Consider the following 21,621-nt stretch of genomic DNA (forward strand, 5'->3'; position numbering starts at 1 on the left):
AGTATTTTTCACTGTAAACACATTGTTTTACTTTTCATAAAAAGCAGAAGATAGATCAGTCACAAAACAATATAAGTATAATTATATAGCAATTAATTTCTGATAATTGCTTTTTGCAGAGCCATTTTGATGCCCTCCCTTCAGTTCTGCTGGTGGGAAGATTTCATGGGACTCCTTATTTACAGAGACTTTGCCCTTGAGTGTTCAGGGAGGTAAAAACACTTGCCTGTGTCCTCATATGGTGTTTTATTTCCTTTTATGATGGTCCTATGTGCTTTGATTCCTAATCATCTCTAATTTTGAGAGCCATACTGATACTTTTACATTTATCATTTTTATGGGATGCTAACACTATATGTAAATTATGTAAATTTCAGCACCTGGTCACATACTTCTCACCCCTGAAATATGTGATTAATTCATGTTGTCAATATTGCAGTGATAAGATATTTTCCTGTACACCGCTTGGAGAGTCCAAGCAATGGGTTAATTCAGTCTGCTTGCCCTTAGGACTGAGGAACTATTTTTCCTTAAGCCACACCTCCTCCTGGTGTGCTCAATCCCCCAGAATTGTTCCTCAGTCAGCCCGTTTGGACGTAATTAGTTAGAGCTCTGAGCTAAATTAATCCTTTTTTTGGCTTGGACTCTCTATTTGCGTTTTAATTCTATTTCCCAATATTCCCCAACCTTGTGAGACGTTTCTCTCTTCATTTCTGCGACTCTCTCCAGTAGAAACTGCATTTGAAGGCCAGGAGGTAAGCTGGAAGGTGGTGGGGGGTGCCCCTCAGCCGATCCTCATGGGACGGCTTCGGAGGCCTGCCGCTTGTCGTTTAAAACGGCGCGGCTGCGGCGGCGAGGTCCCTACGTTCCCAGGCCCCCCGTTTGTTGTTTTTTTACGAAGTATTTTTCGTTCCCGGCCTGCTAAAAGACCTCGACCGCAGGGAGGAGTGGGCGATCGTCGCCATTCGAGGCGCGTTCGCTCCTCGCTCCCCCTTAGCCCCACGCTGTTGCGGCGGCCATTTTAGGCGCGAAAATAGCGCGCCCAGCCATGGCCGCCATTTTGCATCAGCCTCGTTATCAGGAGGCCGCTGGAGGTGGCAGGGCCTAGCAAGGGTTTCTCGGGCTAGGATCGCCACCTTCGTTTTTTGTCTATTTTTGCGAGCGGCGCTGGTTCCTGTGCCATTCCAACGGTCATCATACCGGCTCAGGGAGGAGGCCTTAAGTAAGCGCAGGCCAAGTTTTTTGATAGTCATTCTCCTCCCTGCTTCTCCTGCAGAGCCTTGCACCTCGGTGCAGGCTCTAATCCTACCCCTGGGCCTCCGACTGGTATTAAGCATGGGATGATGTCTTACGTATTGATTTAATTACTGTGCATATGGCAATTTTAACGAATCCTTTCGTTTTGTTTCCCATTGCAGCAACCAGTCTATCTCTATCCTTCTGCCTTATCATAGCCTTGCTCCATCTTGTGTGGTCATTGACTATGGATCTGCCCAGTCCCCCCGATTCCCAAGATACTAGGCCGAGCCTCTCGCAGGCCCCTAGCAAGGGTTCCTCCTCATCGGGGAGTGGGGGAGCGGGCAAGAGTGGTGGGGGTAGCTCTGGGAAACAGCGTTCCAGGCCCCCTTCTGTGGCTGAGGCCAAGGATGCTGAAAGGCGCCAGTGGGCCCTTGACAAGCAATTTGAGAAGGCCAGACGCCAGGCAGACAGGGAACAGTCCCTCTCAGGAATCCCTCCCTCCCGGGAAGAGCTCCAGTTGGTCCTCGCCGAGGAGGTGGAGTCCCAGGACCTATCCCCAAATAGGTCATTTGCAGAGCCGGCTTCCCCGGCGCCTTCTTGGGCCTGTGAGCAGGCCCCTCCCCCTGGGGATGCTAGCATGGACTATATGCAGGGTGAGGCCTCACCCCCCCTAGAGGAGGGTTTGGATCCTGATTCTGACTCTGAGGAGTTATCGCCCCGCATGCAGGAACTGATGGCCCGTGCCATTGCCAAGGGCATCACGGAGGCCATGAAATTTAAAAGTCCCACTGCAGTGGCCCCTAAGGGCCCCAAAACCGATCAGGCAGCTCCCCCTCCAAGCAAGCGTGCTCGCCATCCTTCCCTGGAATCCTCGGTGGTCAGCGAGGCCTCTGCCATTGAGGACCCTGACCCGGAGGTGCTAGGTCTCTCGGACGACGAGGACCTCCCCCCTGAAGCGCCCACCTTTGCGGGTCTGTTCAAGCCCAGCCTTTTCAAATCTGTCCTGCACAAGGTCAAGGCTGCCACCAGGGTGGGGATCAAGCCCAAACCGACCGCGCCGGCGGCGGATGCCACTCCGGCTAATCCCAATGCGGTCATGTTTGATGTCCCGGCGCCCCAGCAAGAGCTGGTTCCGGTCCCGGGGCTGTTTCTCGACCTAATCCAGCGCCAGTGGGCTCAGCCAGCCACGCAGTCCTCTCCCAGTGGGGTAGATAGGAAGCTTTATACTATGGAGATAGTGCTGGAGGACCTTCTGGCCCTGCCCACTGTCGACCCGCCCATCGCTGCGCTCACCTCCAACTCCTCCCTACCGGCCGACCTCCTGGAAGGCCTTAAGGCGGAGGACAAGAAGGCGGAAAAGGCGTGCCACAAAACCCACCTGGCGGCTGCCTGGGCCATCAGGGCCTCTCCATCCGCCTCCTTTTTTAATAGGGCCTCTGTAATCTGGCTGCGCGAGCTCCTAACCAAGCTCCCGGCGGGAGACGTCCGTCTCCACCAGGACGTGTCAAAAATAATCGCGGCCTCCCAGTACGCCGCTGATGCATCCCTTAATGCCACTAAATTTGCCTCCAGGGCGCTCGGCTCTAATATAACTTCTCGTCGGCTGATCTGGCTCCGACATTGGCAAGCGGACCAGAAAAACAAGTGGAAACTGGCTTCCGCCCCCTTTAAGGGGTCCAAATTATTTGGCGAGTCCCTGGATCCTCTCCTCATCGAGTCCAAGGACAAGAGGAAGATCCTACCTTCTCTAAACAAAAAGCAGGAACGTAAGGCCGCTCCCTATTCTAGGAGGCAGTCCTTTCGTGCCTCCGAGCCTTCTACCTCTGCCTCTTCCTTCTCTCCCTCCAATAGGTCCTTCGGCCAGCAGGGCGACAGATCCCAGGACAGGGCGTCCTTTTGGGACAGAGGCAGGCAGCAGTTCGGCTTCCGCAAGTATAATCGCGGTGGGGCCTCCAGCAGGCCGTTCCGTAAGTCTAAGTGACTGCCCGGGCTTGGCGCCCATCGGGGGTCGCCTCCAGCTGTTTGCCTCCCATTGGGCCCAGAACACCGAGGATGCTTGGGTTCCGCAGACAGTCAGGGAAGGCCTATCTCTGGAGTTCCTGTCCCTCCCCCCCCGGACCTTCATCCGGTGCCCTGTCCCATCCTGCCCCCAAAAGAGGGAGCGTATGGACCAGGAAGTCAGTCATCTCCTAGACATCAGGGCCGTGGAACCAGTTCCCCAGGGCGAAGAGGGGAGGGGGTTTTACTCCATCCTCTTCCTGGTGCCAAAGAACTCGGGGGGGTGGAGAGCCATCTTGGACCTCAAAAACCTCAACAGGCATATCGCCTACCGGAGGTTCAAGATGCAGTCTCTGCAGACCATTCTGGCGGGGATTCGACAGGGAGATCTACTCACATCTATAGATCTCAAAGAGGCATACCTCCACATCCCCATCCGTCCTCAGCACAGGAAGTTCCTGCGCTTCTATTATGCGGGTCGCCACTTCCAGTACAAAGCTCTTCCATTCGGCCTCTCGTCCGCTCCTCGGACGTTTACCAAAGTGCTGGCGGTAGTGGCGGCCCAGCTAAGACGCAGGCCCATAAGGCTCCAGTGCTACCTGGACGACATCCTTATCCAGTCGTCGTCCAGGCAGCAGGCCCTACGGGATCTCCAAACCACTATGAGATCCCTCAGAAATCACGGCTTCACTCTAAACTTAGAAAAGAGCCATCTCACTCCAACAAACAGACTTGTACACCTGGGGGCGGTGATAGATACCAACTCGTGCAGGGTTTTCCTCTCCCGAGACAGGTTGGCCGGTCTAAGGTCCATGACCCACAAGGTGTTGAGCTTGAGGCAGGCTCCAGTGGTCCTTCTGTCGCAGCTGCTGGGAAAAATGATCTCCTGCATTTCCATAGTGCCGTGGGCCCGCCTGCATTCCAGGCATCTTCAGTGGCTGCTGCTGCCGCACCAGAGGGCATCCAGGAGCAACTCTACCAGGCCGATTCGTGTTACGCCGGACGTAAGGAGGTCCCTCCGTTGGTGGGTGTCTCCGGCCATCCTCAAGGGCCACCTATTCAAGGAGATCATCACCACAGACGCCAGCCTCTCCGGCTGGGGAGCCCACATGGGGTCCCTGGTTGTTCAGGGCAAGTGGTCCCAAGTGGAAACCAGCTACAGCATCAACCTGCTGGAACTGAGAGCTGCTCGCCTGGCCCTGCGCCATTTCAGCCGGTCCATCCATCGTCAACATGTGCTTCTGATGACGGACAATGTGACCACCAAGGCCCACATCAACCGCCAGGGCGGCACCAGATCCAGAGCACTGATGAGAGAGGCGGAGTCCCTGGGACGCTGGGCGGAGCGCCATCTGGAATCCCTTCGCTCCGACCATATCTCCGGAGTGGACAACACACAGGCCGACTGGCTGAGCAGGACGACCATAGATCCTGCGGAGTGGAAACTGGACCCTCGCCTGTTCCACCAGATGTCCGACAGATTCGGGACTCCGGCCGTAGACCTGTTTGCGTCCAGGGACAACAAGCAGCTCGACCGCTTCTACTCCCGGTTCTTCACCCCGGGGGCGGAGGGGACAGACGCACTGCGTTGCAAGTGGCCCCGCGAGCTACTGTATGCCTTCCCTCCCCTGCCTCTCCTTCCTCAATTCATCTCCAAAGTCATCGTAGAGGGAGCAGAGGTCCTTCTCGTGGCCCCGCATTGGCCCCGCAGGTCGTGGTTTGCCGACCTTGTCCACCTGTCGGTGTCTCCTCCGTGGTGCATTCCTCCGGACCAGATCTCCCTCAGCCAGGGGGCCGTGATTCACCCAGAGCCCCAGTGGCTCCAGTTGGCCGTCTGGCACTTGAGGGGGACCAACTAAAAGGCCAAGGCCTGTCGGAGGAGGTAGTGAACACCATTCAGGCGGCTAGACGCCCTTCAACCACTAGGATTTATGATGCGTCCTGGGCCGCCTTCGCCAAGTGGTGTGAGGAGCTGCTCATCGAGCCGACGACCGCGCCTGTTCCCAGAGTGCTTGACTTCCTTCAAGCGGGACTCAACAAGGGCCTGGCCCCGAACACCCTTCGACGCCAAGTGGCGGCTTTGTCTACTGTCTGGTCGGGCGACCACCTTTTGCCTCTCAGCAAAATCCCGAAGGTGCGTCTTTTCCTCAAGGGCGCCTCTAACCTTCGCCCTCCCACCGTTCATCGCTACCCTACTTGGCAGCTGTCCGTGGTCCTGCGGGCCCTCTCTGGCCCTCCATTCGAGCCTTTACGCACTACTTCTCTTCGATTCCTGACGCTGAAGACGGCCTTCTTGATTGCCATCACGTCAGCTCGCCGGATTTCGGAGCTGGCGGCTCTCTCTGTTCGCCAGGATCTGTGCGTCATCCACCCTGACAGGGTCATTTTGAGGCTGGACCCGACCTTTACCCCCAAAGTAAACTCATGGTTCCATAGAGCGCAAGACATTGTGTTGCCAAATTTTTGTCCTCATCCATCGCATCCCAGAGAGCGATCCTGGCACAATCTTGATGTCAGGAGGGCCCTGAAGGTCTACATCGCTCGTACTGCGGAATTCAGGAAGTCAGAGGCTCTTTTCCTCTCCTTCCAGCCCGGTTCCCTAGGGAGGAAGGTCACTTCCTCCACAATTGGCAGGTGGCTTCGCGCTTGCATTGCGACTGCCTATGAAAGTCAATCCAAGGCCATTCCGCGCGGCATCACTGCACACTCCACACGAAGTGCTGCTACCTCAGCGGCCTGGGCCACCCAGGCCTCGATCCTGGACATCTGCAGGGCCGCTACGTGGTCCTCTCCTTCTCCATTTGTGCGACACTATAAATTGGACATTTTCGCCTCGGCTGAGGCGTCTTTCGGCAGGCGTGTGCTCCAGGCGGTTGTGTCAGAGACCGAATCCCGGGAGCCTTCTTCTGCCCGCCCAGATGGACAATAACTTTGGTATGTCCCATTGCTTGGACTCTCCAAGCGGTGTACAGGAAAATGACCATTGGCTTACCTGAAGGGTCCTTTTCTGTACACCGCGGGAGAGTCCAACCCACCTTGGCTCTCAAGGCCGGGATTCGGGTTCCTCGTGTCAACAGTACATCATCTTGGACGCTTCGCTCCGTCCGCACGAACTGACTCCTTCTGAGAATTCTGGGGGATTGAGCACACCAGGAGGAGGTGTGGCTTAAGGAAAAATAGTTCCTCAGTCCTAAGGGCAAGCAGACTGAATTAACCCATTGCTTGGACTCTCCCGCGGTGTACAGAAAAGGACCCTTCAGGTAAGCCAATGGTCATTCAAACTGTTTTTGGCCTTAGTGAAAACTGTTATTGGGAAAAAATGATAGATATAATTTTTTCTCTCTCATTTTGTAGTTATTTGATTAGAATCAGCCAGTTAGCCTCTTGTCTTTCAGTCTATCCATTAGTTTATCCTTTTTATGATATTATTTGTAAGCTTAATAAATCAAACTATCATTTCTGTCTTTTTTGTTGTACAGTTGCGAGATCTGTATGTCAGCTAGTGTATCTGCCTTCTGTTCAATTCTAAACAAAGTACAGCGTTTCTATACTGTAATTAGAGCAAAAGAATTTTTGAAAACCATAGCCCACTTTAAAAATATAATGAATATTGACCACTGAATCATTACTCCAAAGAAAATTAACTCTTTAGTTTTAAAAAAACATTATTGCTAGAAATAGGTAAAAGCAATGAATATTTTAATGTTGCCAACTTTATTTATGGTTCCCTGTAGGTGCAAGTTGTGCCTTTTGAAACACTTGTTTTAAAGTTATCTTTCTTTCTACAAGTTATGCAATATAAATATATAAAGAATATCATTAAATAGCTGCACAATTCTATGACTTTCCTGAAGGAACAAGCTTTCTCTAAATACTATGGATGGATAATGTCTTTCATATGGAAACATATAAACCTAATATTTTGACAAATTTGAGCCAAACCACAGCTGAATTGAAATGTTTCTACAAGGAAAATGTATACCTACTCCCCAAAATAACAAACAAATATATTAATGTTTGTATTTCTTATCCTGTTTCCCTGAAAATAAGGTTTCCCCAGATAATAAGCCCAATTGGACTTTTGAGCGCTTGCGCTCAAATAAGCCCTCCCCCCAAAAATGGCAACGCAGCAGCAGTCATGAGGTGACCACGCTTGCCACCTCCTGCACCTCAAAAATAATAAGACCTCCTCAAAAATAAGGTCAAACACTTATTTCGGGGGTCAAAAGAAAATAAGACCCTGTCTTATTTGGTACTTATTTGCACACAATAAGTACCATGTTTCCCCCCAAAATAAGACCCTGTCTTATTTGGGGGGAAACATGGTACTTATTGTGTGCAAATTAGCAATTATAACATCCTTTGGAAAAAAGTGTTTTACCCCTGAAATCGAGTTACATTCTTTCAGCCTCCTTGATACATACAGGGATTTATATTCTGAACTACAGCCTATAGGAATCCACAGCAAGCCACAATATTGTGTTATTTGTGCCATGACATACATTTTTTAATTCATTTCCTTCCTCAGAAAACACCTAGGTTAGGGTCTAGTAGACTCTAGAAATAATAATCTCCATCCTGGCATCCAAAATTGATATAAAACCATGTACGCTCATTTCTGAATAATAATATTTCTACTATCATTTAAGCTGCTGTAGGTTTTTATCTGCTTTAATCAACTACATTTGTGGCTTTCAAGTATTGAAGATCTATGTTGATTATATCTCATCAAGTGGTGTTTACTGTTAGCAATCACATTGATAGACTTTCTCCATGACAGTCTGTCCATTACTTACGTGCTCCTTTAAAATTCACACTGTAATTGACTCCATTCACTTTGCTGCTGGTCATTCTCTTTTATTTTTCCTAGTATTTGACCATTCTCCAAAAAAACTAGATTTCCACATAATGTGCCTGAAGTAGGATACCTTAACCTTGGTTATTTTTGCATTGAATTCTGATTTGCTTTGCTTGATGATCCATTTGTTTGCTTTCTTGGCTGTCCATGATAATTTCAAGAATCTTCTCCAACACTAAAGTTCAAACCCGTAAGTTCTCTTTCGAGTCTGATTTTTGTAGGTATAGATATACGGCATCTTAATTACCTCTCCTGAACCTTCATGGCTACTTTACCAAGGCTGCAGCTAGGCTGCAGGGTATTTCTTAACTATTTGTTCTGCTACTCTTGATGGTTGATTTTAAAAAGCAGAGGTTGCCCACTATTATATCCATTATTAATTCTAAGATTGGCTATACCCCTAAAATACACCTCTCATCAATTCAACAATAATTCAGATTAGATTACAATGTGACAGCTCAGTCAGCATATTTTCCTGTGCACCGCTTGGAGAGTCCAAGCAATGGGTTAATTCAGTCTGGTTGCCCTTGGACTGAGGAACTTTTTTTCCTTTGACCACACCTCCTAGTGTGGCCACTCCCCAGAATTTTTCCTCAGTGTGCCCGTTCCGATTGCTATTTGTGAGCTCCAGCTGAATTAATTTTTTTTTTTTGCTTGGACTCTCTTAATAATTTCCTTCCTTTTTTCCTATCTTCTTCCTCATCTCTCCCCTTCGTTTTTCCTTCTTAATTCTTGAATCTACAGCTGCTTCGCGCTGTTTGGAGGCCAGGAGGTAAGCGTGCTGGTGGAGAGGTGCTCCATAGCCGCGCCGTTGGGCTGGCTTGGAGGCCTTGCCGCTTGTTTTTAAAGGAACGCAGCATTAGCGGCGAGGGCTTAATCGATCTCCTTCCCTGTTTATTGTTTTTCCGTCAAGTTTTTTCGTTTCCCACTAGCTTTTCTCACCCTCAGCTGCCGCGGAGAAGCAAGCGGCCGCAGAAGGCACTCACGGGCCCTCCCATTCGGCCTGTCATCAGCGCCCAGGACGTTCACTTAGGTCCTGGCAGTCGTAGCGGCCCAGCTCAGGCGCAGGCCCATAAGGCTGCAATGTTATCTGGACGACATCCTCATACAGTCGTCGTCCAGGCAGCAGGCCTTGCGGGATCTCCGCGTCACCATGAGGACCCTCAGAAGTCACAGTTTATCCCTAAATCTGGAGAAAAGCCACCTTGCCCCCACATCCAGACTCAACCACCTGGGGGTGGTGATAGACACCTCCTTGTGCAGGGTATTCCTCTCCCAAGACAGGTTAGAGGGCTTAGTGTCCAGGGCCCACAAGGTGATGCACACGAGGCAGGTTCCAGTTGTCCTTCTGTCGCAGCTGTTGGGGGAAATGATCTCGTGCATCTCGATCGTTCCCTGGGCTCGACTCCATTCCAGGGCGCTTCAATGGCTCCTCCTACCCCACCAGAGGGCCTCCAGGAGCAACTCAGCCATGTTGGTGCGCATCCCCCCGACAGTGAAGAGGTCTCTCCGATGGTGGACATCCTCTGCACTTCTCAAAGGTCATCTCTTCGAGGAGAGGCGCACATGAATCATCTCATGGTTCAAGGCAGGTGGTCCCCAATGGAGACGGCCTACAGCATCAATCTTCTGGAACTGCGGGCCGCACGGCTGGCCTTCATCACTTCCTCCATTCCATTCGCCAGCGTCACGTACTGTTAATGACAGCCAATGTGGCCACCAAGGTGCACATCAACCGCCAGGGCAGCACCAGATCCAAGAAATTGATGAGAGAAACAGAGACCCTGGGCCGCTGGGCGGAAAGTCGTCTAGTGTCCCTCCGCTCCGACCACATCTCGGGAGTGGACAACACCCAGGTGGACTGGTTGAGCAGGACCACCATAGACCCTGCGGAATGGAGATTGGATCCTGCTCTGTTCCGCCAGTTGTCCCGCAGATTCGGCACCCCGACAGTCGACCTCTTTGCGTCCAGGGACAATGCACAACTTCAGCGGTTCTTCTCCTGCTTCCACTCTCCAGGGGCGGAAGGGACGAATGCCCTTCGCTGCACCTGTCCCAGAGGCCTGCTATATGCCTTTCCCCCTCTACACCTCCTTCCGCAGGTTCTCAACAAGATCATCGTGGAGGGGGCGGAGGTTATCCTCGTGGCCCCCCATTGGCCCCGGAGATCGTGGTTCACCGACCTCGTCAGCCTGTCGGTGTCGACTTCGTGGCGGATCCCCCCGGATCAGGTCTCCCTCAGCCAGGGGGCCGTTGTCCATCCGGAACCTCAGTGGCTCCAGCTGGCCGTCTGGCACTTGAGGGGGACCTGCTAAGGGGGGAAGGTTTGTCAGAGGAGGTGGTGCACACCATATAAGCGGCTAGACGTCCTTCTTCAACAAGGATTTATGTTTCTTCCTGGGCCACCTTTGCCAAGTGGTGCAAGGACTTGCACCTTGATCCAGTCACAGCCCCTGTGTCACGCGTCCTGGATTTCCTATAGGGAGGATTCGCCAAGGGTCTTGCCCCCAACACTCTCCATCGTCAGGTGGCTGCCCTTTCCACTGTCTGGGCTGGTGACCCTACCCTGCCCCTCAGCAGGATTCCCAGGGTGCGCTGCTTCCTCAAGCGAGCCTCTAATCTTCGCCCTCCCACAGTTCACCTCTACCCCACCTAGCAGCTGTCTGTGGTTCTTCAGGCACTCACTTCTCCACCCTTTGAACCCCTTCGCATGGCGTCCTTACGTCACCTTACCCTCAAGACAGCCTTTCTCATTGCCATAACGTCCACCCGTTGTATCTCAGAACTGGCGGCTCTGTCTGTCCGCCAGGACCTGTGTGTCGTCCATACTGACAGGGTGGTTTTGAGACTGGACCCGGCCTTTATCCCAAAGGTCAACACTTGGTTCAAAAGGGCACAGGACATCATTTTGCTGGACTTCTGCCCATGCCCGTCGCATCCCACGGAGCGTTCTTGGCACAAACTGGACGTTAGGAGGGCTCTGAAAGTTTACATCGCCCGCACTTTGGAGTTCCAGAGGTCAGAGGCCCTCTTCATTTTTTTTCAGCCGGGCTCCTTGGGCAAGAAGGTGTCGTCTTCCATGGTAGGCAGATGGCTACGTGCTTGCATCGCTTCTGCTTATGAGAGCCAGTCCAGGTCGGTGCCTCGAGGAATTACTGCGCACTCCACACGGAGCACGGCCACGTCTGCGGCCTGGGCCACCCAAGCCTCGATAACCGACATGCAGGGCGGCTATGTGGTCTTCCCCGTCACCCTTCGTTAGGCATTACAAACTGGACGTATTTGCCTCAGCTGAGGCCTCCTTTGGCAGGAGGGTGCTCCAGATGGTTGTATCTCTGACCGAATCCCAGGAGTCTGCTTCTGCCCACCCAGATGGACAATAACTTGGGTATGTCCCATTGCTTGGACTCTCCAAGCTGTGCACAGGAAAAAGACCATTGGCTTACCTGAAGGGCCCTTTTCTGTGCACCGCTGGAGAGTCCAACCCGCCCTGGCTGTTCCGTCCAGGGATTTGTGGTCTTCATGTCAACAGGAACTATCTTCTGGGACGCTTCCACTTCATCCTCACGATCCAGACCATCTCAAAATTCTGGGGAGTGGCCACACTAGGAGGTGTGGTCAAAGGAAAAAAAAGTTCCTCAGTCCAAGGGCAACCAGACCAAATTAACCCATTGCTAGGACTCTCCCACGGTGCACAGAAAAGGACCCTTCAGGTAAGCCAATGGTCTTTCTGTATTTTGGAGAGGGCAGTCTGAAGTTGTTCCCAGTGTTTTTTGGATCCCAAAACACTAATTTTTAATTACATTATATGTCTCATGACAACTAAATCAGTAGGATGGTTGCGCCTCAGCAGGGCAAGTTTTCTGTTTTCCATAATGTGAGTCTGTTTATTTATGACATCTTTTCATTTCAGTAATTTTAGTAACAGGTTCTGTTAACCTGGGAGGTTTGGAGAATATATTGATTTTGCATTAATTCCTGCCTTTATTTTAAGTAAATTAATCACAGCTATTTTCAGTCCTAAATAAAAGCGTTTCTGGATTTAAATAAGGATATAACACATTCTGGGATCCACGCCCATGTACATAACCAAATTTTTAAAGAGAATATTCCATAAGACAGAGGCTTTAACAAAAAAAGAGAGAGAGCCTGTCTTCTAGTTTTGACCACTCAACTCAAATTTGGGTGATGGGATGTGCAACATGGCTAAGCTGTTGGATCAAGTTGGATGGGTCGAAGTCTTGGAAAAAGATGATCCCTCAGGTAACCTGATCCCAAGTCACACAGGTTGAAGTTTCCAAATGCTCTTCCAAGGGCAGCCCCTTGTAGAGTGCATTGCAGTAATCTAAGCGGGCTATTACAAGAGCATGGTAAGCAGGGCCTCCTGTTCCAGGAATGGGCGCAACTGGTGCACTATCCCAAAGGTGTGCGAAGGCTCTCCTAGCCCCAGCTGCCACCTGCTCTTCAAACAGGAGCTTTGAGTCTAGGACAGGGGTGTCAAATTCAAGGTCAGGGGCCCTTGAAACTGGTCCATGGGGTGCTTAGATCTGGCCCATGGGGGCACCCTGGAAACAGTGAAGGACTGGCCCACGGTACTTCTGCCAGTGAAAACCGAGCTCAGGAGGACCGCATGCAGCCTTCCCAAGCTCCTTTTTTGCTGGCAGGGGGTTTCAGGAGGTGAGCTCAGGAGCACATTTTTCCTGGCAGAGGGTTGCAGGAGGCCGTTGCAGTCGAAATGGAACTTGGAGCCCATTTTCGCTGGCAGAGCGCTTGTGCCACTACAAGCAACTTGAGTGACGTTGAGCTGGTCATGCCCAACCTTTGCCACCCCCCACCCCCCAAGATCAAACACAACCCTGATGAGGCCCTCAAAGAAATAGAGTTTGACATCCCTGGCCTAGGAAAATCTCCAAATTGTGCACCAGGTCTGTTCCCATTCAAAACTAGAAATGAAAGAACCTTGTTTTTGGAAGGTCCAAATACCCACAGCTATTCCAGTTGAGCCTGTTTCTCCCCATTCAGACCCGAACAGCCTCCAGACCTTGGGATAAGACATCCACAGAATCACTTAAAGGGATTAGAGATACTGTGTAAAGCTGGGTATCATCTGCATATTGATGATAATCTCACCCCAAACTGATGAAGCACCTCACTCAGTGACCTCATGTAGATGTTAAATAGAAGAAGAAAGAGAACTCGAGGCACTACACAAAATAGGGGGCACAATCTGACTCTCCCCATCTATCAACACCAACTGAAGCCAATCCAGAGGAAGGAGGAGAACGAGTACAACCCAGTACAACGAGTACACCGGGTGCGCTTCAAGGTGTTAGTCACCATCTTTAAAGCGCTCCATGGCACAGGGCCTAGTTACCTGCGGGATCGCGTCCTGCCCCACACATCCCTGCGACCTATTCGCTCGCACAGAGAGGGACTTCTCCGGGTGCCGTCCTCCAGAGAGTGTCAGAGGGCGGCGCCCAGGAGTAGGGCCTTCTCTGTGATGGGCCCTACCCTTTGGAATGACCTCCCCCCAGACATTAGGACAACAACTGACCTCCGCTCCTTCCGTATGAAATTGAAGACCCACCTGTTCCGACTAGCCGGCCTGGCTTAAATTTAGAGCTTCTCCACCTCTTGGGCATTTTTAATTGTTAATTTTAATTTTTAAATTTTAACTGTCATTGGGGTTTTAATTGTTTCAAAGTACTGTAATTTATTTATTTATTTTCTACCTCCTCCATATTATATTGTTGTGATTGTTGCTATTGTACGTCCCTGGGGGGAGAGGGGGCAACTAAGAAGTCAAATTAAATAAATAATAAATAAATAAATAAGAAATAAGAAACACTCACTTCCAATTCCTGGAACCAGCCCAGGAGGATATCATCATTGATGGTATCAAATGCACTGAGAGGTCAAGAAGAGACACAACGAATACTCTACCTCTTACCTGCTCTTCTGTAGCATCCCCATGATCATGTGATCAAAACTCAGACACTTGGCAACTGGTTAATACGACCGTTGCTGTGTCCCAGGGTCATATGATTCCCTTTTGTGACTTTCTGACAAGCAAAGCCCATGGGAAAGCCAGATTCACTTAATAACCATGCTACTAAGTTATCTACTGCTGTGATTCACTTAACATCTGTGGCAAGAAAAGTCGTAAAATGGGGCATAACTCACTTAACAAATGTTGCACCTAACAACAGAAATAGGCTGAATTGTGATCATAAATCAAGAACTACCTATATGCAAGTAGCTGAATTAGCAGCTGAGAGGACTTTGTTCACTTCCTCCTGTTCCACAAGCTCAAACTTCCCTGGTCACCTTGCAAGATGTCATTAAAAATCATTAAGATTAAATGCATCAACAGCTATGTATGTGGCAAAAGGGAACCCACTTGGTCTAATAGTTAAGGTGCCAGGGTAGAAAACAAGAGACCAAGGTTTAGTATTTTAGATATGAAAGCTAGTTGGATGACCTTGGGCCAGTCACTCTCAGATAAACTCATTTCACAGGTTTATTGTGGGGAGAATAGGAGGACGAAGATGTATTGGATATGTTCGCCACCTTGAGTTATTTGTAAAAATAATAAAGGCAGGATACAAATAAATAAAATAAAAAATATGACAATATGTTGTTACTCCTGATAGTAGTGGAAAAATACTGATGGAGTAAACTCCATAGAATCAGCTGGAAGGGACCTTGAAGGCCTTCCAGTCTAACCTCTTGTCGAAGGTAGGAGTCCTTATACCATGCCAGAGAAATGATTATCCAATCTTTTCTTGAAAACTTCCAGCAATGGAACACCTACAATTCTGGAAGGCAAACTGTTCTATTGATGTTGACAAGATGTTCCACTGATAATACCAGTTCATGTACAGTATATCTGATAATGCTTCCATTGAGATTAACTGACAAAATATTGGTCACAGAACAGTCTTCTGCTCGGCATTCTGTTGTAGACTAAGGGAGGAGAATCTAATGTTTTGGTTGCTTTTTTTCATTTCAGGACATTTAGAAGAGTTTTAAGTTAAATATTAATTCATTATCAGAAAACAAAGTGATTTATTCATAGTTTTCCTATCATATCAGATACAATGCCCCATTTTATTTTAGGGTCTATTAAACCAAATGTTGATAAAGCAAATAAATGTAGCTGAAAGACAAAGCATTAATTTAGCTTTTGTAGTAAAGGACAGATACTGTCCCTTAACAGCATGTATATTTGTGCAAGATTTCACCAATATTTACTGGATTAGAAATCTGATTCTTTGCCATCTTTGAATTGGATTATAATCTTTGCTAGATTTACTGTTAAGTGAGGCTGCTCTTGCCTACAGCACTTTGATTGACAACATTACTGATTAATTTAACATTGTCAACTAATTAGGTAGCATAAGCTATTGTTTGTGGTACTGTTCAGGATGAACACCATATTAGATTGCCAGAATTAATGAGTCTTTCTGCCTCTTACTGAAATCTTCCTGCAACCGACAAACTTTTGCTATTTTTTTTTCCACTCAGTTTTGTCCAAATTCGGGCTTGTTTCTCTGAAATTGTTCTTGTGGCTTTCAGGCTATGGCAGCTTCTTTTTTCTTGTCAGGAATTTATGAGCTATCTAAAGTTTTCACTGGGACTATAGGTACTATTCTGTGAACAAAACACAACATTTTTATAATTTTGGTGAGGAATCTAAGCAAATAGAGAACCATTTTGGTCTAGTGCAGGGGTGTCAAATTCAAGGCCAGAGGGCCAGATACGGGTGTTTAGATGTGACCCATGGGGCCACCCTAGAAACAGCAAAGGACCGGCCCACAGTGCCTCTGCCAGCAAAAATGGAGCTGGGGGGGGGCACACCCATTTTTGCTGGCAGAGCACTGCAGGAGGCTGTCCCATCTGAAAATGGAACTGGGGGGCCTTCCCGGGCCACCCCAAGTGCCCCAGACATAAGTGACATTGAGCTGGGCATGACCACTCTGGCCAAACACCCCAGGTCAAACACAACCCTGATGCAGCCCTCAATGAAATCGAGTTTGACACCCCTGGTCTAGTGGTTAAGATACCAAGCTAGAAAGCCAGGAGACCGTGAGTTCTAGTCCCACCTTAATAAAAAAAAAAAGTCAGCTAGGTGAGTTTGGGCCAGTCATTTTCTTGAACACCAACTTGCCTCACAGAGTTGTTGTGAGGAAAATAAGAGGAAGAAGGTATATTAGATATGTTCACCACTTTGAGTTGTTTATAAAAATAATAAAGATGGGATATACCAGTAGGCAAAATAATAATTAAATATTAAAAAGTAAATGCTTTGAAAATCAATGGTTCTTAAAAATCAGTTAAGCACTTTTAATTTTTAAGATAAGTCCAATATGCTAGTTTGTCTTGCATATTCTGTAGAGACTTTTTGTACTGTATTTACTGGAATGTTTCTTGATAACATTCTAATGATGCACATTTGTTACAATTCTAATGTTGCAGATGTGCTTGGAAAAGCAGTCACATACTAAAACTAAATGTACATATTGCTTCCATCTGATATTAAGATAGAAGTTTAATATTTAATCATATTGTTGCAATTGGAATAAGTAAGTCTTAATAAAAGAGAATATTTGTAATTGAGGATTGACATGAGGGGTGCTTAGCTTGTTTTGTTGCAAATGATTCAAACTAGATAACATCATCAGTGCAGTTTGCTGTCAGTTTGTATTTTAGCCGCTTGCTTGTTACTGTTGGTGGGGGTGATCTTAGAGATTCTTTGATTGGGCTGTTTGCTTCTTTAGCAGTTTCTTGATTGGGGTGTTGTTTACTTGATTGTTGGTCTGATGTTAAGCTTGGAGTTAATCTATACTGATCTGGGTGCTGATAAATGGTGGAGGTGTGCTTGGGTCTTTTTGTTCCTTTTTGAGCTGGGTGATAAGTAAGTCTATTTACTTTGTTTCTTGTGACCCTTGGCTAGCTTATTTGCTTGCACTGCAAATAATATGCCTCTGTTCTCTTGTTCTAGGAGCAGCTTACTGCCAGTTCATGGATATGTTGTTCCCGGGGTGTATTAGTTTGAGGAAAGTAAAATTTCAAGCAAAGCTTGAACATGAGTATATTCATAACTTCAAACTTCTGCAAGCATCATTTAAAAGAATGAATGTGGATAAGGTAAGGATTCCAGTTTATGCAGAGCTGTCTATACTACTATTCAATTATCTATTTAATAGAAAAAGGATGTTTGAAATTGATGAATGGTATAAGTGATGGCTCCTTTTATAGGAGCTAAAATAAATGTGATATTTTATTGGCTAGGTAGTCTTATAAATAGATATGCTCAAAAGGGAATTTGTTCTCTAATGTTTTAAAAAGCACTGAGAACATGCAATATATTACATTTCTTATATAAATTATGTAGATGATACCAACAAGGACTACACTTTTGGGAGGAGGAACACAAAATTTTGTATAGTAATTTTTGTTATTACATTTACTATTTGGTATTACACTGTTGTTATTAGTATTTGGAAACATTTTTTATTGAAATTCTTCTGTTGGCATTTTAAATCGCTGATCTGCCTTGTTTTGTCATATAGGTCATTCCAGTGGAGAAATTAGTAAAGGGACGCTTCCAAGATAACCTTGATTTCATACAGTGGTTTAAGAAATTTTTTGATGCTAACTATGATGGGAAAGAATATGATCCAGTAGAGGCTCGGCAAGGACAAGATGCAATTCCACCACCTGATCCTGGGGAACAGATCTTTAATCTGCCAAAAAAGTCTCATCATGCAAACTCTCCTACAGCAGGTATTTATCCACGATTGTGAACTATTGCTATTTACAGTTGTAATTTTTGAATAATACGTTAAAAATACAACTTTATTACTAACTTTAAAAGACAATGGCTTTTTCCCCCACACTGCATCATATAACATACTGTGATTTATGGGGGCTATGATGTCCTCTAGAAATATATAAAATATGATAGTACAGTTCCCAAATAGAGTTTATGTACAACTGTCTCTTTGGCAAGAAGAGTAAATTTATCCCAATGATGTTCTCTTTTAGGATGAGTCGGGTTAGGTTTTCCTCTTGCCAAAACTTGATTTCCATCTTCCTTCAGCATACACATGTAAACAAGTGCACTTCTGTATGTAATTGTGGCTCATATACATGTTCAGTTGCTGATGTAGCAGCTGTAGACTGTAAAGCCTCTGGAGCGTGAAAAACCAGCCCTACGGGCAAACCAGAATTTTGGGAACGGACTTCTGGTTTTCTCGTAGGGCTGGTTTTAGCCCTCTAGAGCATTCAGGAACCCTCAGGAGGCTTCCCTGAAGGCTCCGGAGGGCAAAAAATGACACTACAAGTGATTTCTGGGTAGCTCGTAGGGGCGATTTTAGCCCTCCGGAGCCTCAGGGAAGCCTCCTGGGGGCTCATGAATGCTCCGGAGAGCGAAAATCGGCCCTGCAAGCAACCCGGAAGTCACTTCTGTTTTTATGGTAGTCACTTCTGTATTGTTTTTTGCCCTCCGGAGCCTTCAGGGAAGCTTCCTGAGGGCTCCTGAATGCTCCGGAGGGCTAAAACCGTCCCTACGAGCAAACCGGAAGTCCATTCCTGAACTTCCGGTTTGCCCGTAGGGCCAGTTTTTCGCGCTCCAGAGGTTTCAGGGAAGCTCCTGAAGCCTCCAGAGGGCCTCTGGCGGGGTGGGGGGCTGTTTTGGCCCTCCCCAGGCTCCTTTAAAGCTTCTGGAGCCTGGGGAGGGGAAAAAAACATGCCAAAAATGGGGGGTGCTGGTTGTGTGCGCATGCGCACTAGGGTCTTGCACAAAGCAAGTGTGGCATGCCTGTGCACGACCCCCTGCGCTCCCCCCGCTTTTGGCATGCGAGCCAAAAAACTGCCCTAGACATATGGAACACATTTCAATTGAGCTGTTTCAAATTCAAAATGCCTTGTCTTGAGTTTGAATGGCCTGTTTTGAGCAAAATATGGACTGTTTCAATCAAGCTTGAATAGAACATTTTTCATTGGAAGCATTTCCAATTTGAGTACTCTTGCATACATCCTTAGAAGTTTGCCAATAGTATAGCATTGATATATGTCCTGAATCTACTGTAAGTAGACAATTTCTGAGGTCTCTACTAGATTCCAATTTTTTTCTGAACAACTTTTTAAAAATTCTCTGAACAAATGATTCACACATTTCAGCTACTTCAACAAGAACAAGAAAAGGGGATTCTTCTAGTTCTGTGGGAGAAGAGATAAGCAAAAGTTATATAAGGGGAAATAATACCAAACAATCTGAAGGACCCTAATTGGGTCTGGAATTTCCATTTCTAAGCAAAGTGGATATTAGGTGAACTGCACCCCTTGGCAACAGCAGTTTCAGTAATCCCAGTGATTGTTAAACCAAGATCATACCATTGTTAGGTGAGGATCTCAGACTTCTCCTATCCTGCTCTGCTTGCCTCCACTTCAAGCATCCCCGGTTGCCTTATCTTTACCCCATCTGTGCACTTTAGCCAGCCTGCATTCTGCCGGCTACCTCTGCCATCTTTCCCCTTCTGCTGGGCTCCCTGCCCCTGTGCGTCCTGACTTCAGCAGTCTCAGCTCATAACACATTTCCATGTGTATTACCAATCTGCCTACCAGGATTTTGTGCACCAAATGCCGCTTGCTTTTTTCTTACGGCTGCCAGCTAAGATCTTTCAAAACAGCTGCTTGTGCTGGTGCCTCCTGGGAACCAAGCAAAAGCAAAGTAGGTGCAGGCTGGGGATTTTGACCTGGACTAACCTGGGCTGGCTGGCAGCTCCCTATTTAGCACAACCTTGGCATGACTCTCTGGACCAAGTCCTTACCATATGCTTTGCCAACTTGTCGGCTTTTACATATCATCTTATAAAAAAATTCTTTTAAATTATAATTTAATGTGAATGTTAGACCTTTTGTCCACATACTCTCCCATTGTTCAAGCATTACTTTATATCTAAAGATCATTGCCCACTGAATCATATAATGCTTTACATACTCATTTTCCAAATTCATCACAGTTGGTTTCTTAAGTGACAAGAGTCTTGGTTCTAACTAATATTTTAATATCTATTTTAATATATATTTTTTCAGGTGCTGCCAAATCCAGTCCTGCATCAAAACCTGGCTCCACATCATCTCGTCCATCATCAGCAAAAAAAACACCGCCAAGCAGTTCAGTGTCAAAATCTGATAAAGATTTGGAGACGCAAGTCATACAGCTCAGCGAACAGGTAATAGGCTTAGGCCACCAAAATGGGAAATACCTCTGCATTTGAGCAAGGCAGTAAAATGTAGTATGATTCTAAGCAGATAACCATAGCAGTTTTCAACAATTAAGCACTGGTTCTTGCTGACCTACTTGGAAGATCATTACATTTTCAACCAATTACCTTAGTTATTTTTTATGCCAGCGGAGGAACCTGGGATGATAACATGCTTTGTAAACATTTAGTCAAGTGATATCTCATTATATCATTATAGTAATTGTATAACATAAATCATTGTCCTCTAAGAGTCTACATATTTGGGTGGCCTTGTTGAACAACCCAAAATATAAGTCATTTGACCCCCTTTCCCCAAGAAAACCCTATACTACTGGTTTTATGAATAGAAGGTCTATGCAGGGATGTCAAACTCTATTTCATTGATGGTTTTGTCTGACCTCGGGTGTGTGTGGCCAGGAGGCGTGGCCAGCTCATCATTTGTGTTGGGGGTACCTGTGGTGGCCTGAGCGCTCTGCCAGTATATTGAATGCATGTGAACATTGTTTCCCTAGCAATTATGCAGTTTTGTAGGATTTGCTATATAAATATACAGTTACCTAAATTTTTATTTTCACAGGTACATTCATTAAAACTTGCACTTGAAGGTGTGGAAAAGGAAAGAGATTTCTATTTTGGGAAATTAAGGGAGATTGAGCTTCTATGTCAAGAACACGGAGAAGAAAACAACGATCTTGTTCAACGGTTACTGGAAGTTCTGTATGCTTCAGAAGAACATGTATGTCTTCATCATCTATTTTTCCCTCTACACAATAGCATAACTAATGTAGTTTTAATGGAATTGGGTAACATTCATATTCAAGGTCTTCCAATATTGTCTCTCTATGGTAGTTATTCCACAAAGTGGTTTTAGCTAAGGCATATAATTTCTTTGCAGAAATTAGTCCATTAAAGTATTATGAACATTCTGGAGGAGTTGATATTGATTAGATCCAAAATTCAGATAGAGAAAAATGTCAGTTTACCATTCTATGATTCCCAGTGAATCATGTTTATATTTGAAACTCAGTTTCCCTGTATACAGGTTTCAAGCTCTCTTACTCTCTCTCCTTCACACATAAACCTAGCTTTAAATTAAAATAAAAATGTTAGTAATTAGGAAATGTGTATAAGACTCCTAATGATTTTAACTATCTATGTGGTAAAGATTAAGAAATGTTGAACTCACTAATATTTTTTTTAGAAAGATAAGCAGACAGAATTTTGTTTTTAGTGTTTGATCAAGTTTGTTTA

At 46.8% G+C, this 21,621-nt stretch overlaps 1 protein-coding gene across 3 annotated transcripts in view; it reads left to right on the forward strand.

The window, feature by feature from the left end:
• Nucleotides 1-21,621, forward strand: part of MAPRE2 (microtubule associated protein RP/EB family member 2) — a 73,735-nt gene that overhangs the window by 49,542 nt on the left and 2,572 nt on the right. For all 3 annotated transcript variants that reach the window (XM_081950145.1, XM_081950146.1, XM_081950144.1), the window contains 4 exons: nt 17,100-17,245; nt 17,671-17,884; nt 20,198-20,337; nt 20,948-21,106. In XM_081950145.1, the coding sequence (XP_081806271.1) occupies nt 17,100-17,245; nt 17,671-17,884; nt 20,198-20,337; nt 20,948-21,106 (659 nt within the window). The remainder of the gene's footprint in view (nt 1-17,099; nt 17,246-17,670; nt 17,885-20,197; nt 20,338-20,947; nt 21,107-21,621) is intronic.

This window comes from Natrix helvetica, assembly GCF_964273705.1.
Source record: "Natrix helvetica genome assembly, chromosome: 4".
Classification (NCBI taxonomy): Eukaryota; Metazoa; Chordata; class Lepidosauria; order Squamata; family Natricidae; genus Natrix; species Natrix helvetica.